The sequence below is a fragment of the Danio rerio genome, chromosome 11 (assembly GCF_049306965.1).
Source record: "Danio rerio strain Tuebingen ecotype United States chromosome 11, GRCz12tu, whole genome shotgun sequence".
Lineage (NCBI taxonomy): Eukaryota > Metazoa > Chordata > Actinopteri > Cypriniformes > Danionidae > Danio > Danio rerio.
The window spans coordinates 12,817,912-12,834,377 of NC_133186.1; the positions used below are offsets into that span (position 1 = coordinate 12,817,912).

At 35.5% G+C, this 16,466-nt stretch overlaps 2 protein-coding genes across 3 annotated transcripts in view; both read right to left on the minus strand.

Annotated features, from left to right (window-relative positions):
• zgc:174354 overlaps nt 1-16,466 on the minus strand; it is a 90,236-nt gene that overhangs the window by 6,962 nt on the left and 66,808 nt on the right.
• On the minus strand, nt 8,425-10,329 carry LOC110438903 (E3 ubiquitin-protein ligase RBBP6-like). 2 transcript variants are annotated; one of them, XM_021472447.3, is made up of 7 exons: nt 10,004-10,329; nt 9,696-9,795; nt 9,517-9,592; nt 9,209-9,297; nt 9,036-9,132; nt 8,793-8,932; nt 8,425-8,697 (listed from the first exon to the last, which is right to left on the minus strand). In XM_021472447.3, the coding sequence occupies exons 1-7, from the start codon at nt 10,161-10,163 to the stop codon at nt 8,523-8,525; spliced, it is 837 nt and encodes a 278-aa protein (XP_021328122.3). In that variant the 5' UTR covers nt 10,164-10,329; the 3' UTR covers nt 8,425-8,522. The 2 variants fall into 2 exon arrangements, with proteins under 2 accessions (XP_021328122.3, XP_073772594.1); XM_073916493.1 differs by lacking the exon at nt 9,036-9,132.

Genomic DNA, 16,466 nt, shown 5'->3' on the forward strand with positions numbered 1-16,466 from the left:
AACAATGATGTTGGTTGGATAATACGTGAAGCGGGATGACTCGGTTGAGCTGATTTTACTATATTTATTTACCGGTTAAATGAATAGTCTGATCGTGGGTCAGCTTGCATACAACTGCATATTGTTATTACTATTAAAACGTAGCCTATATTACTGCCTTAGTTCAGTAACTTGGGCAGTAATGCAAAGTAATAATAAATGTGAATAAATAGCCTAAATGAAAGAAACAAGAGAACAAAATGAGTCACCAGGTCTAGTGCCCCCCTATGGATTTACAGACTGGAATTCATATAGAGCTTTACGAAATAAGTGTACAAAGTTAATAAAAAGGGCAAAGTGTGAATATTATATGTCTATGATAGACAAAAACTTTAAAAATCCTGTACATTTTTGGAAATTAGTTAAGTCTGTTTCAGTACCTAAACCGGCTTCTAATTTCCCAAATTATTTAAAAGTTAATAATACTGAAGTTAAGGGCAGAGAAGCCATTGCAGACAATCTTAATAATTATTTCATATCTGTCGGCTCGATTTCTGATTCTCCCGCCTCATCTGCCCATACTTCAAATACACTTGTTGAGTCTGTTCGAAACAGTTCCTCACATTTGTTCAAGTTTTTGCCTATCACCGTCACACAGGTCCATAAAGCTTTAGAGACTCTAGATATTAAAAAATCACCAGGATCGATAAAATTGACCCTTATTTCTTACGTCTGGCAGCAGAGTTAGTTGCAGAACCTATAGCCTCTTTATTTAACTTAAGTCTCACTTCTAATGTGATACCTAAATTGTGGAAATCTGCTATGGTTACGCAATTATTAAAAGGGGGAGATCCTGCAGACCCAAATAATTACCGTCCTATTTCCAGATTGTCGGTTTTAGCAAAGGTCTTTGAGTCATTGATAAATGACCAACTAAAACAATATTTGTCAATTAATAATATACTTCAGGATCACCAGTCAGGATTTAGAACGGGACACAGTACGGTTACTGCAGCTACATTAATCTTAAATGATATCACACGCTCTTTAGACAGTAAACAGTCCTGTGCTGCTTTATTTATTGATTTATCTAAAGCTTTTGATTCTGTAGATCATAAACTAATGTTGCTGAGACTTAGGCTTTTAGGTTTTACTCAATCTGCTCTAAACTGGTTTGAAAACTATTTTTCAGAACGCACTCAATGTGTGACAGTAGAAAATTATAATTCACCATTTCTAAATGTTAACACTGGGGTTCCCCAAGGATCGGTTTTAGCTCCGTTGTTATTTTCTATTTATATTAATGATTTAGGTCACGGAATAGAATCAGCAAAAATACATCTGTATGCCGATGACACAATAATATATGCAGCAGCACATTCTTTAAATCAAGCTGTACAACATCTACAGATTGCTTTTCAAATATTGCAGTGTACGTTGCAAAATTTAAAATTGGTTTTAAATTCAAAAAAGACTAAATATATGATTTTTAGCCGTGGCCGCACTAAGTCAACAGATCAGACAATAAAAACTCTGAACGGTGTTCAAATAGAAAGAGTTAGCTTTTATAAATATCTAGGAGTTTGGATTGATGAGAGATTAGCCTTTGATATACATATTGACAAGTTACTGAAAAAGCTTAGGCCAAAGTTAGGTTTTTTATACCGGTCAAGAAATTGTTTTCCTTATAAAGTCCGCAAAAAATTAGTAGAGAGTACATTTCTGTCTATAATGGATTATGGTGATCATCTCTATATGCACGCAACCGCTACCCTATTAAGAAAATTAGATTCTGTTTATCATGCAGCAATACGTTTTGTCACAGGTGCAGATTCACGGACGCATCACTGTATTTTGTATGATTCCTTAGACTGGTTATCTCTATATCAAAGGAGAAAATTACATCTGTACTTATTTATTTTAAAAGCTCTTTTAGGTAAATTACCATCCTATATTTTTAATTTATTAACATTTCACACCAACAATCAAAATACTAGATCTGGTTCATGTATTCGTCTGATAGTTCCAAGGGCATTATCAGAACTTGGCAAACGTGCTTTTTCCGTTCACGCTCCCAGGGCTTGGAATGACCTGCAAAATCAGCTCAATCTTGACACTCTTCCGACTCTGAGAACTTTTAAACATCTTTTATACAACATCTTAAAGGACACCTGCAATTGTTTGTTATGAGCTGATGTTTTTAAGAATGGTGATTTTGTAATTTTGTGGTATTGTTTGTGATTTTTATATGAAACTTTATGTGCTGCCTGCCATCTTGACCAGGTCTCACTGGAAGAAGAGACAGTACTGTCTCAATGTGATCTCCTGGCTAAATAAAGGAAATAAAATATTGTACTGAATAGTTAATCACAATGTTGTGCTATTTAAAGGCAACTGTGGTGCAGAGTCGGGTTGGAAGAAACTCCAAGCATTTCTGTTTTCGCAAGGTTAAGCTGAAGATGATGATCTTTCATCCAGTGTGAAATGTCCGACAGGCAGGCTGAGATGCGAGCTGGAACCGAGGGATCATCAGGGTGAAAAGAGAGGTAGTTGGGTATCATCAGCATAGCAGTGGTAGAAGAATCCATGTTTCTGAATGACTGGTCCTAGAGATGTCGTGTAGATGGAGAAGAGAAGTGGCCCAAGAACAGAGCCTTGAGGTACCCCAGTGTTTAGATGCTGTAGGTTGGACACCTTTCCCCTCCAAGACACCCTGAATGACCTGTCAGAGAGGTAAGATCTGAACCATTGAATAACAGTGCCTGCAACGCCCAGTGACTCATATATATTATATATATATATATATATATATATATATATATATATATATATATATATATATATATATATATATATATATATATATATATATAATGATTAATAGATATAGAAACAATATTTTCATAACTAAATTATTTATGATTTGCCATTTAACAGCAAAACATCTCGTCAAATAGGCCACAGTTCATCAGGAAATGAAAAGCTTTTAAATGACAACAGAAAAGCAGTTCAGCAACTAACATTCACTCATTCAGTGAGTATCTCATTTATTCATTCATTCATTCACTAATTGAATCAACACTTTTTTGGTCACTAAATATGGTGTCAGATGCAGATGTGGCCTCTAGTGTAATCCACAGTTCATATATTGCACAATGACGCTAAAGGCCACCATATTATAAAATACTGCAGGTTGTTGGTTGCAGATTAATAATCACAAACATAATTTTTTAATCATAAAACAGCTAAAACATATTTAGTGTCAGAGAGGACAAAGTGGTTTTAGTTTACCTTTTATCTTTAATATTAAACAGCTTTTTAGTCTTTAGATCAGATTAAATAACTTGTGGTACTTGTATAAACAATGTTCAGCTCAGGATCAGTAATTCAGCATGATGTGCTGCTAAAGCTGAAACAGTCTATCAATTTATGCCACAGATTGTGTGAGATTCTGTCGAGTCTTATAGATGTTAAAAACACTGATGGAGGTCAAAACCGCATCTGACACCACAGTTAGTGGATGAGTAAGAGTAAACTGAATAATAAATATGTAACTCAGTTAATGATAGTTATTCACTGCATGAATGAATGTTGGATGAGGAACTGGTATTTAAGTGGAAAATTAAAACATTAAAGCTTTACTTTTTCAGAGGTTCACTGTTTGCACAATCTTAAATGGATAGTTCACCGCATAAATATGATTGTGACGATTATGAATTAACATTTTTGGGTCAATTATCCCTTAGCTCACATAAATTATCCCAGAGCATTATTTCAGCATCAATGATCATTCACAATAGTCACATCACAAGAAATACAAGGTTGAGTCTGGATTATAATTTAGCATTTGCGTGTGTTTCTGAGCCCTGCGACTGTAAAAGCATTCAGGTCTAATAAATTGCATAATTTGTCATTTTAATAGCAAATCATTTTATTTAATTAAAAAAATGAAGACAATAGCAGTATTATTGTACATTTGATTATTACATTACTGTACCTGAATACTGTTAGACTCGTTGAAAAACAACAAAGCTCTGTTCATTTTATTTCAGAATTTTATATTGTATTTATCTCTGCTCGTAGATTGTTTGTAATGTTTTATGCAGATGCACACCTAATATAAACAAATCACCCATTCTGTAATATGTTTTCTACAGCTATATGTATTATGATACAATAAACCACTTTTACTGTAAAAAAAAAAAACTAAAGTATACTACATATTACATTTTATTAGTTGATACAGAAAACAGAATGTTGTGGCACTCATAAAGAGTTGTAAAGGCTAATAAATATGGTATAATAATCTTTAGTTCAAAAACACTATTGATACTAATTACTGTAATTTTTTTATTTGTGATCATACTGCTGTTTATTATTATCTAATGTCATAAGGCTATGAAGTCAGTTTTTATTCATCATTCAGTTTTCCTCCACTAGAGGTCGCTGTGATGATCATATTCTCCACAGCTCTGATTCTCTCAGCCCTCGCCGGGTTCAGTGGCGCGCGCCTGTAATCCAAGCTACAGGGAGGCTGAGGCTGCGGATCGCTTGAGCTCAGGGCTTCTGGGCTGCAGTGGACTATGTTGATCGGGTGTCCGCGCTAAGTTCGGTATCGATATGGTTCTCCTGGGGGAGCTCGGGACCACCAGGTCGTTTAAGGAGGGGTGAACCGGCCCAGGTCGGAGACGGAGCAGGTCAAATCCCCCGTGCTGATCAGTAGTGGGATCGCGCCTGTGAATAGACACTGCAGTGCAGCCTGAGCGACACAGAGGGACGCAGACTTTTACACTAGTTGTTTATACTCTGATATATCTTTCTAACAGTAAAAAGAAGTAATAAAGGTTTTGAGATGAATGACATGGCTGTGTGTTAATAATTAGAAATAACTAAAAGTTTAGTTTTTTCGAGTGATGGGTTGCAGCTGGAAGGGCATCTGCTAAACACGTGCTGGATAAGTTGGGGGTTCATTCCGCTGTGGTAAACCAACAAGACTAAGCTGAAAAGAAAATGAATGAATGAATAAAAGTTTATTTGTAGACTAGACATTTTATTTGTAAACAGAAATACAGAAATTATCTCAATTTCATGAGTATATTTTGAAAAGATGATGTTTTAGACAGAAATATGTTTTGCTGTGGTTACTAACTCATAAGTGTGGTCTATCAATATCGGGTGGTATTTAAAAAAATTCTAGAAGAATTTCACTTTAGTTCTCTCCGTGTTGGTGTGGGTTTTCACTGGTTGGTCTGGTTTACCCCACAAGTCCAAAGACATGCGGTATAGGTGAATTGGGTAAGCTAAATTGTCTGTAGTGTATGGGTGTTTTCCAGTAATGGGTTGCAACATGGGAGGGCATCCTCTGCGTAAAACTTATGCTGCATGACCCCCGATTAATAAAGCGACTAAGCCGAAATGAAAATGAATGACTGAATGAATTTCACTTTAAACATAATTTACACATTGTTACTTTGAACCCATCATCTGATATTTGGCAGCTCCATCAAGGGTTCTGCATTGTGTTTTCTTTTTATTGTGGGAATATCCAGACAGGTATCAGCAGTTGTGACGGCTCTTTATTCATAAGGTTTTACTTTTATTTGTTCATCTGTCAGGCTATAGTGATTATTGGCTTTAATGTATTTAGCCTTTCAGTATAGGCCTCCAGCAAAGTAGAAAGAGTTTGGCCTCATAAAATAATCCCCCAAACAGCTGTGAAAATTGACCAAAAACAATCAATTTTATTTTGTCTCTAATTAATATATATATTTATCACAATGAAAAATATTTTTCCTTTTAGAATATTTATTAGTGATGCATGCAATGATTACAGAATAAACAAAAAATGCAAAGAATGGCAATGACTGATTTTTGAAATCTCTTTTGACAATTGCAAAAAGAGACTGAAAGGGCAGAAGCACAGCCTCGTCTGACAGAGGAACAACTGACTCTGACCAAACTGCAGCAAACCAAGGCCAAGGACTTGAGATCCGCCTCCTAAAGGCTACGCTCAGACAAGCTGCTCTCTCCACATCAGATGAGGAAGTCTGAGATTATTGTGGAGTTTTTGACATTAAGTCTTTTTTTTATTTACATCTATATTTGAAAACTTGTTATAAATATCCTCAATGTACAGTGTTTCAGGTCTCAGATGAGTGGACTGCTGGAAGAGGATGCGGTGTTGTTTTTCTTGCTTTTATTATTTATTATTACTATTAATTTAATATTTATTAAGTTTTCATTTTAAAAAAAAAATAAAGTTATGTTGACCCCACGCTGGCTATTCTACTTGTCGCTCTTTACATATCTATAGTTCTACATTGTGATTTCCTATCCTGTTTGAGCACTGGTTATCCAGATTTAGTGATCCTGAAAAGTTCCTATCCGGATCAGTTTGATCCAATTCGATGTTGCTCTGAAAAACTGGCTCAAAAAGTAAGCTGGATTACGTGATCACGGATCGCAAAAACAGAATTACTAAATCTGGATCAATTTGATCCGGATTAAACCTTTTGAAAAAACGGGCCCAGCAGCTGACCGTTACAGATACAGCATGCAGCACCGAGGACCGTCTATCTCTACAGCTTCAGACAGGGTTTTATGACAACCTTTGTAAATGTTTGCAATTAGGAATCCTTCTGCAGAAGACATGTCAGTGTTTATTTTGACGTAAACTGTTATTTTATGAAACATTTAATGTTGCGTGTTTATATGCATATTTTTATATATAATAAATGAATACACATTTAAATACATATGTTTGTGTGTTTTTGTTTCTCTGCTGAAGCACCGCAGTAAAAATTATCTTAGGGTCTCCTTTTGACCAGCAGCAACTCTGGTTGGTAGTTTCCCACTTAGGAAGAGGTCAAATTTCATTTTTACTGTTGATCATCAGTTGGCACCATTAAATCCTTTACATTGCCCCGTGCAAAAGCGTGTCTGACTTTTATATGGAGTTCTGTGGAGTAAAACTGCAATTTATAGAGTACATGCATAAGTACACTTACTATGTTTACTATGTTCTGACAGCTGAGGTGCCTATTTTGTATTTTCTCCTACACATCAATATATGTGTGTAAAAGTCTCTCTTACAACCTCACACACTCACTAAACACCAAATAAAAGCAAGAAATCAAGCTTTTTTGAACTGTAACTGATGATCACCAGTAAAAATCACAAATCTTACCTCTTCCCAACAGGAAAAACCACCAACAATCAAGAATGCATGATTATACGCTGTCATGACGTTGCATTTAAAAATAATGGAAATCATTTGGGCAAAAACAGCCATGAACACAATGAAAGGGTGGTAAATTTGCCCAGAGTGTATTGTTGAGTTTTTAAAAAATTCTAAAAGTATTTTCCCAAAATATGTGTCAACAAAATTTGTCACCAAAAATCATCCCATTTGCTGAACCACAGAGAAATTTGTTGGTAAATTAAGCCTCAAAATCAGCCCAGAGTGGACCAAAACTTCACCAACAGCACAGAAGGGTTAAACACCCCCAAATCCTTGATGGGATGGTTCTAAGAGGCAGTGCTCACTTCTGGACAGAGGGGCAAGTGTAGAAAGTAGCAAGTGGAGATGTTTTGAACCTTCAGCTGACAGCCAGTGTAAGTGGAGAGGTAAGAGAGGTGTGAAGTGGGCTCTCTTGGGATCATTGAAGACCAGATGAGCTGCAACATTTTGTTTGGCCAGGATTGATTAGATGAGCATGTCATCGGTGTAAATCAGAGATGCCCAAACTAGGGCCCGTGGGCCAAAGTGGATCCACGGTAACCTTTGATTTGGCCCTCCATCCCATCTGAGAAGAGAGGGAGAATGATGGGGAGTTTAGTGGGAAAGTCTTTAACAGAGATTGTCATTTTTAATACAACATAACTTTATTTTTTAACTGTTGAGATACAAAAATAAACAAACTGAAATTAAACGTTTCAATGAAATGTTGTGAATGAATCAAATAAAATAATAGTCACTTGAAGGAGAGCAGACATTACAGAAGACATCAGCAAGCGAAGACAAAGTGTATTTTAAGTGTTATAAATGGGATTGTTCATGTTTTATTGTAAGACTTTCATTCATTATAAAATGTATAATTATTAATACAATTAAAGAATTTGAAATGTTGTAAATTACAGTATTCAGTGAATCATGTAAATTATATAATGAATAATAATAATAAATTTGGAAATTACATTGACAATTTTACAGTTTGGTAGATTTACCTCCAGCCCACCACCCTCAGACGAGTTTAGTTTTTGGCCTTTCATAAGAAAAAGTTTCCCTGAAGCACCTCTGAAATAAACTTTAACTAAAAGTTTTAGATTCTGAGCAGGACAGCACACTGGTTCTCCCGCAGCATGTTTTGTTCATCATTTCTATCTTAATGTGTTGATCATTTTCTGTTGTGTTTCTGTATTGTGTGAAGGTCAACCAGTCCACAGTTTATGCTGCTATAATCTTTATTCAGTTTTATTCATAAACTATGTACAATATATACACTGTGCTCACGTCGGCTCCAGGTCTCTTGGGTGAAGGTCTCTCAGTGACGTGGTCTCTTCTGGTCGCCGTGCGTCTCTGGTGGAGATGGGGAGCGGGAACGTTTCCCTCTGGCGTCCTGGACTGAAGATGCTGCACCAGCTGAGGAAGAGGAGGACAGCGGCTTGGTCTGGCAGGAGAAGGACGGCCTCTTTTTCTTCTCAGCAGCATAGGCCTCACTGAACAGATTGAGCGCAAACACACACAAGCAGACATAATGTGAGATTTTCACAAACACTATAACATGCTGCAATGCCAAGTACAGTTTACTCACGCGTCTATGATGGGAATGACGTATTTGCCGCTGCCGTCCATCATGACTCCCTTTCGGTTTGGGTCGTCCACCTCCAACAGGAAGCTGCGGGGAATCCCTGTGCTCCTCCTGATGCGCTTTTGCGAAGCAGAGCTGCTGCCCTGTGAATTCATGAGTGACAGTCAAACGACAGAGCAAACAATCTGACTGATGGAGACAAGAGCTCAAGTTCACAGCAACCATAAGCTTAGAAAACCCAGTTACCCCTTTAGAGGGGCAGTGCCTAATGTGGTGTCCTGGGATCCCACAGTGAAAGCAGACATAGTTGGGTGGAAGAAGCCCAAGCAGTGTCATGGCCTCACTGATGAACATCAGAACCATGAGAATCAGCTCTAACATTTCTCACAAACCAAACCTGTCAGTGTCTGAACGCTCACCTGCTGGAGTAGTAGCACAGACTGGACTGGTACATCACCGCTTTTAGCTTGTCCTCCTCTGATGCCTTTGCCTCAGCCAAATTCTCAGTCTGTTTCACAGGCATTTGCACATTAGAATTTTATTTTACTGGTCTGCCTAAGAAGCTGTGTGTGTGTGTGTGTGTGGGGGGGGGGGGGGGTGGGGGGGGGGGTGGGGTTACACTGTGTATTGATATTCTGCACTACATGTCATTATGACTCCTCAAATGCAAACACTGCAGTTCAATACAGAGCAGCACAGTGGGGTGAATTAATCATTTGTTCAATACCTTCAACAGCTGCTCCAGTGAGAGGAGTGAAGAATCACCTGTTTGAGAAGATTTAGCTGATGGTCCAGCTTGATGTCTGCAAAACAAAGGAGCTTGTGTGACTAAAACACCACAGACAGACTCAAACTCTTGATATAACATCTATCAGAGGATGATTGCGCTCATTTCACATGACTTACCCAACAAATCTTCTGTTGGAGGACTTCAGTCCAGCCGCAGGGACCCGTCTGATGATGACAGATGTGTTTTTGGGGATGAGAGCATCATCATCTGTGTATTCTGACAGCAAAATAAAGTTTGAATATAGTAATAATCATTTACCATGGTATACTTTGAGTGCCATTAGCATTTTAAAACACTCAAAACATCACTATATGTCACCATCAGAGTCATGATAACACATGTCAGCTTCTACAAGTCTGTCTGATAACACATCTAATGTTAGTGTAGTAACTGTTATAGTTTAAGTGGCTTTTCCTCATCTCACCTTCATCAGTTTGGGCTTTGCTGATCTTCAGCTGGCAGAACTTCAGCCTCTCGCGCCTCATGATCTGCCGCTTCAGCTCTCCCACAGTGATGTTGAGGCCCTCAAACTGGAGCGAGTCGTAGGTGAGTCGACTCTGAAACCTGTAATGAACACAAGACATACTAAACACAAAACACAGTGTGATAACAAGGGTCAAACCTGAATGAAGGGAGCAGCAGGCGATCAATCGATGTATCCAACAATCAATAATATCAATAATCTGGGAATCAGTTGCCACGAAGGACGCCGAGATCAGATGCCAATGACAGAGCGGAGTTCAAAACAACACAAAAAGAACCGTTGCCATGGATGCTGACGATCACGTGACGAGGCGCTAAAAAACTTCCGCGTTATTTTCTCATAAATAATAGTGAAATCATTACTATGATAATAATAAAATAAACAGCAGAACAGTTGGCCATCTCTGAATAATACACAGCTGCGTTTCCCTACACGAAGGATTCAGGACTCTGTATAAAGTCGGGCGAGTCACTGAATCAGTGATTCGTGGCTGAATGAATCACTTAAAGCTTCACTCGATTAAAGCGGTCTCTTGCTGCCACCTATTGGCGATTTGTTTTTCCGTTTTAAAGTTTTTTTTTTTGTTTTTTTTGTTTTGATGGTGCAATAGTTTTTTTATTTTTTATTAGATCTTATAAGAACATACAGAAAAAAGAACAAATGACCGAACAAAGAAACATCTTATTCATCTAGAAAGTCCAAATAGCAGCATTCACACAAAAAACAGATAAAAAACAAATAAATATATATTAAAAAAATAATAAAATTGAAATAAATAAAAAGCAAAATACAATGCACTATAATACAAAGGGGTTAATCATCAAAAAATGCCTTTAACAGACTACACAGTTTAAGGGCTTTTTTATGTCTCATCAGCTTTAAGGAATTGAAGAAGACCATTAAATCCTTGTGGAAACGCAGAAAAGTGGGGGGGTTATTAAAAAATCTGCATTTATGAATGAAATAGTTTGCCAAAGTCACAATATTGTTAACCAAAAATTCCAGCTCAGAATTCTGACAAAAAGATAAATATTTTACAGTTTTAATATCAAAATCAGGTATTACATATTTTAATCTTAACCAAACAGTAATGTCATCCCATAACTTTTTTGAAAATTTGCATAAATAAAACAAATGTTCCAATGACTCTATGTCTGCTTCACAAAAGGTACAAACGTTACAATCCAAATTAAATCTGTGTCTGAGGAACTCATTACAAGGATAAATATCGTTAATAATTTTAAACTGAACTTCTTTTGCCTTTGGTAGAAGTGGAAAAGAGAGAAATCTTGTTCGAATTCGAACCACCTTGTCTTCTGGAAAATCTAAAACAAGGGGTCTTTTCTTAACTTTAGAAGGGAAAAGCTGTGTATTTACTAACCTTCTTAAGCTCTTATTATTACAGCTCTGCCCAGTAAAATTAATACCAGAAATAATAAGGTTGCCCAATCTTGGTATCACAGAAGAATAACCCAATTCCCCTTTGATTAGCTGAACCAAACCACCAGGAATAGCTTTCAACAAAGACAAATACAATTTCTAAGTACAAATAATATGGTATTTTTCACAAAAATCATCATAATTAAGGAAATTTCCAACCCCATCCAAAATTTGTAAAATAGACCAAACACCTTTGTCCATCCACTCTTGAAAAAACACAGATTTCCTCTTAAGAAGTATATACTTATTATTCCACAAAGAACAGCTATGTGGCGAAAAATTATGTTTGTATATTAACTTCCAATACTGTAATACCTGACTATGAAAAGATGACAATTTACACTTTAACTTTGATGGCTCAAAATCGCATCTTAAAAGAAAGTCTATGCCCCCAAAGAAATCAAAAATTTTAGAAGAAAACCTAAACCAGAAAGAATGTTTATGTCGAAGGAAGGTTTGAAGCCACTTCAGCTTAAGGGTACCATTCATAACATCAAAATCAATTACATTCAATCCACCTTCAATGATTGGTTTCACTACATCTGATTTTCTTAGAAAATTGATGCTTATTTTTCCATAGAAATTTATATTGCATTTGATTCAGATTTTTAACGTACCTATCAGAAATACTTAAAGAAAAAGCTGGGTAAATCATCCTGGAAAGTGCTTCTGACTTTTGTAAAACAATTCTACCAAAAATAGATAGATCCCTTTGAACCCACAAATTTAATATTTTTTGACTTTTTATCAAATTATCCATCAAATTAGCTTTTTCCCTATCTTTAGGGTCTTTAGAAATAACAACACCCAAGTATTTTACCTCATTTTTAACTGGAATATTGAACAGTTGTGTTTCGGTATGGTTATGGATTGCCATAAGCTCACATTTTTTTAAATTCAATTGCAGACCAGAAGCATTTGAAAAATGAGACACCAGATTAATGGCAACTGAAATCTGCTCTGCATTACTGAGAAACAGGGTGGTATCGTCTGCTAGTTGACTTATTATTAATTGACTCCCTAAAACATTCAAAGTTCTGATAGCTCTGCAATTTTTAACATACAATGCTAATAATTCAGCTACTAAAATAAATAAATATGGGCTTGTTGGATCCCCTTGTCTGATGCCTCTATTAATGTTAAACCTCTTCGAAGTCCCAAATGGTAATGATACTGAACTATTTATGTCTTTATATAACATTTCTATTACTTTAACAAATTTATGACCAAAACCAAAAAAATTCAAAATAAAATTATGTTCTACAGTATCAAATGCCTTGTAGAAGTCAAGAAATAAAACAAACCCAACAAACCCTTTAATTAAATGTCCATAATCAATTAGATCTAAGACAAGTCTAATGTTGTTGTGAATTAGCCTTCCTTTAATAAAACCAGACTGAGTTTCACTTATAACTTGATTCAATCTAAATTTCAATCTATTAGCTATAGCAGATGTAAGAATTTTATAATCCACATTGAGTAGAGTAATCGGCCTCAAATTCTCAATAATTCTTTTATCTTTGTTTGCCTTTGGAATAAGAATAATTAAGCCCTGTTTCATAGTTGTAAGTAAAGTATTAGAATTAAAACACTATTTTAATGCTGCAAATAACAAATGTTTTATATCCTCCCAAAAAAATTTGTAGAAGTTAGTAGTCAAACCATCCTGACCAGGAGACTTACCCAAACACATTTTTTTAATAGCTGCTTTAAGTTCCTCTAGCTTCAAATCCTCATCACACATTTCTTTAAATTCAATATCTATCTGTGGGATATAATCTTTAACCTTTTCTAGAAATTGAATAGCATAATTTTCAGAATATGATGTAGAATAAATATTACTATAAAATGAATATATTTCCTCAGATATCAGTTTAGAATCTGTAATTATTGTATCCTTAATAACTAAAGTATGAATTGCATTACTTTGCTGTCTCCTCTTTTCTAATTGACAAAAGTAAGCTGTGTTCTTCTCTCCTTCTTCCATCCATTTTGCCCGAGACCTTACAAAAGCTCCTTGTGCTTTCATTACATACATGCTGTCTAATTTAGCTTGAAGAGTGATTCACTTTTCCACATCTTTAACCTTATCGTGTGTTACAGCAATCATTAATTTCCTGAATTATTCTTAATTCTTTTTGCAATATATCGCTTCTCTTTTGTTTACCAAACCGAATAGAAATTTCCCTGGTTTTAAATTTAAATTACTCCCATTTAATCCCACTTAAAATATATGACATAGCAATTGAATTATGAAAATAGTGATATTAAAGCTAGTCCTATAGTTCAGAGATCCGGTCCCCGCGTCAGGTCAGGTGCGGCCGTAAATAGCCTTTAAAACGCGCACACGGCGATGGAGGCGCACTCAACTCACAACGGAGAAAAGTGGGTGACATGATAGGAGCAGCTTAATTCATTACATGCTTTGGTTAACTAATTATTTAAACACAACTCTCTTGAGCTCTAAAAGGAAAAAACACATAAGAAATTTGCTGTTAAATTAATTTTAGCAGAGACGCAACTGCCAGTCATTTAGTTCGGGAAGATGTAGCCTAATAAAAATGTTTTAATAAAAACAAATAGTTTACTGCACAGTCCCACAGTAGGCTACACTATAAATAATATTTTAATTTTATTTATTAATATTATTATTAATATTATTACAATTAAACTAAAATTGACAAAACGCAGAACCCTTTGAATGTTTGCTTTCATTTTGCTAAAAAGCGCACTTTTACAGTTGTGTAGAGAAACATCCCATTATGCAGCAGCAGTCAAGGTATAACACATAATAAATGCCTTTTGCGTTTATTAAGTCAAGTTTGCAGTGTTATAAATGGAATATAGTGCTTAAGTGGATTTATCGCGGATCAACTGAGAAACCTATCACGCGCTGCAGGTAAGCAGAATGATAATCTTTTAAAAATATGTCATTTAGGCTATACAGGTTTTTGCTCATGCAAAATTAAACAAAATATATTGTAGATCTATTTTAAGAGCTAAAATACAACATATCGAGTTTGTTTTGACTTGTAGCTCATGGCCCTAAAATGAAAATAACCTGAAAACAAGCTATTAAAAAAGGCTTAATAAATTAAATAATTAATAAATAAAATTATGGTAGGCTTAGTAACCTAATGGTTTATGATGGCTTACAATTTCACGAAAAAAACACACTTATGATAGCCTAAGATAAATCTTTGTTTTTACATTTAAAATCATGAAAAAAAGTTATATAGCATATTGAGTGTTATCCATGCCAAAATTTAACCATTTTTCACTTTAATAACGTGTGAATTTTGGTATCTTTTTAGGTATTTTTCTGGCTACACTAATGCCTTAAAATGAAGCTAAGTAATTGTTTTAAATGACATTAAATTGTAACATTTAGCTCTTCCCTAACAATGATGTTGGTTGGATAATACGTGAAGCGGGATGACTCGGTTGAGCTGATTTTACTATATTTATTTACCGGTTAAATGAATAGTCTGATCGTGGGTCAGCTTGCATACAACTGCATATTGTTATTACTATTAAAACGTAGCCTATATTACTGCCTTAGTTCAGTAACTTGGGCAGTAATGCAAAGTAATAATAAATGTGAATAAATAGCCTAAATGAAAGAAACAAGAGAACAAAATGAGTCACCAGGTCTAGTGCCCCCCTATGGATTTACAGACTGGAATTCATATAGAGCTTTACGAAATAAGTGTACAAAGTTAATAAAAAGGGCAAAGTGTGAATATTATCTGTCTATGATAGACAAAAACTTTAAAAATCCTGTACATTTTTGGAAATTAGTTAAGTCTGTTTCAGTACCTAAACCGGCTTCTAATTTCCCAAATTATTTAAAAGTTAATAATACTGAAGTTAAGGGCAGAGAAGCCATTGCAGACAATCTTAATAATTATTTCATATCTGTCGGCTCGATTTCTGATTCTCCCGCCTCATCTGCCCATACTTCAAATACACTTGTTGAGTCTGTTCGAAACAGTTCCTCACATTTGTTCAAGTTTTTGCCTATCACCGTCACACAGGTCCATAAAGCTTTAGAGACTCTAGATATTAAAAAATCACCAGGATCGATAAAATTGACCCTTATTTCTTACGTCTGGCAGCAGAGTTAGTTGCAGAACCTATAGCCTCTTTATTTAACTTAAGTCTCACTTCTAATGTGATACCTAAATTGTGGAAATCTGCTATGGTTACGCAATTATTAAAAGGGGGAGATCCTGCAGACCCAAATAATTACCGTCCTATTTCCAGATTGTCGGTTTTAGCAAAGGTCTTTGAGTCATTGATAAATGACCAACTAAAACAATATTTGTCAATTAATAATATACTTCAGGATCACCAGTCAGGATTTAGAACGGGACACAGTACGGTTACTGCAGCTACATTAATCTTAAATGATATCACACGCTCTTTAGACAGTAAACAGTCCTGTGCTGCTTTATTTATTGATTTATCTAAAGCTTTTGATTCTGTAGATCATAAACTAATGTTGCTGAGACTTAGGCTTTTAGGTTTTACTCAATCTGCTCTAAACTGGTTTGAAAACTATTTTTCAGAACGCACTCAATGTGTGACAGTAGAAAATTATAATTCACCATTTCTAAATGTTAACACTGGGGTTCCCCAAGGATCGGTTTTAGCTCCGTTGTTATTTTCTATTTATATTAATGATTTAGGTCACGGAATAGAATCAGCAAAAATACATCTGTATGCCGATGACACAATAATATATGCAGCAGCACATTCTTTAAATCAAGCTGTACAACATCTACAGATTGCTTTTCAAATATTGCAGTGTACGTTGCAAAATTTAAAATTGGTTTTAAATTCAAAAAAGACTAAATATATGATTTTTAGCCGTGGCCGCACTAAGTCAACAGATCAGACAATAAAAACTCTGAACGGTGTTCAAATAGAAAGAGTTAGCTTTTATAAATATCTAGGAGTT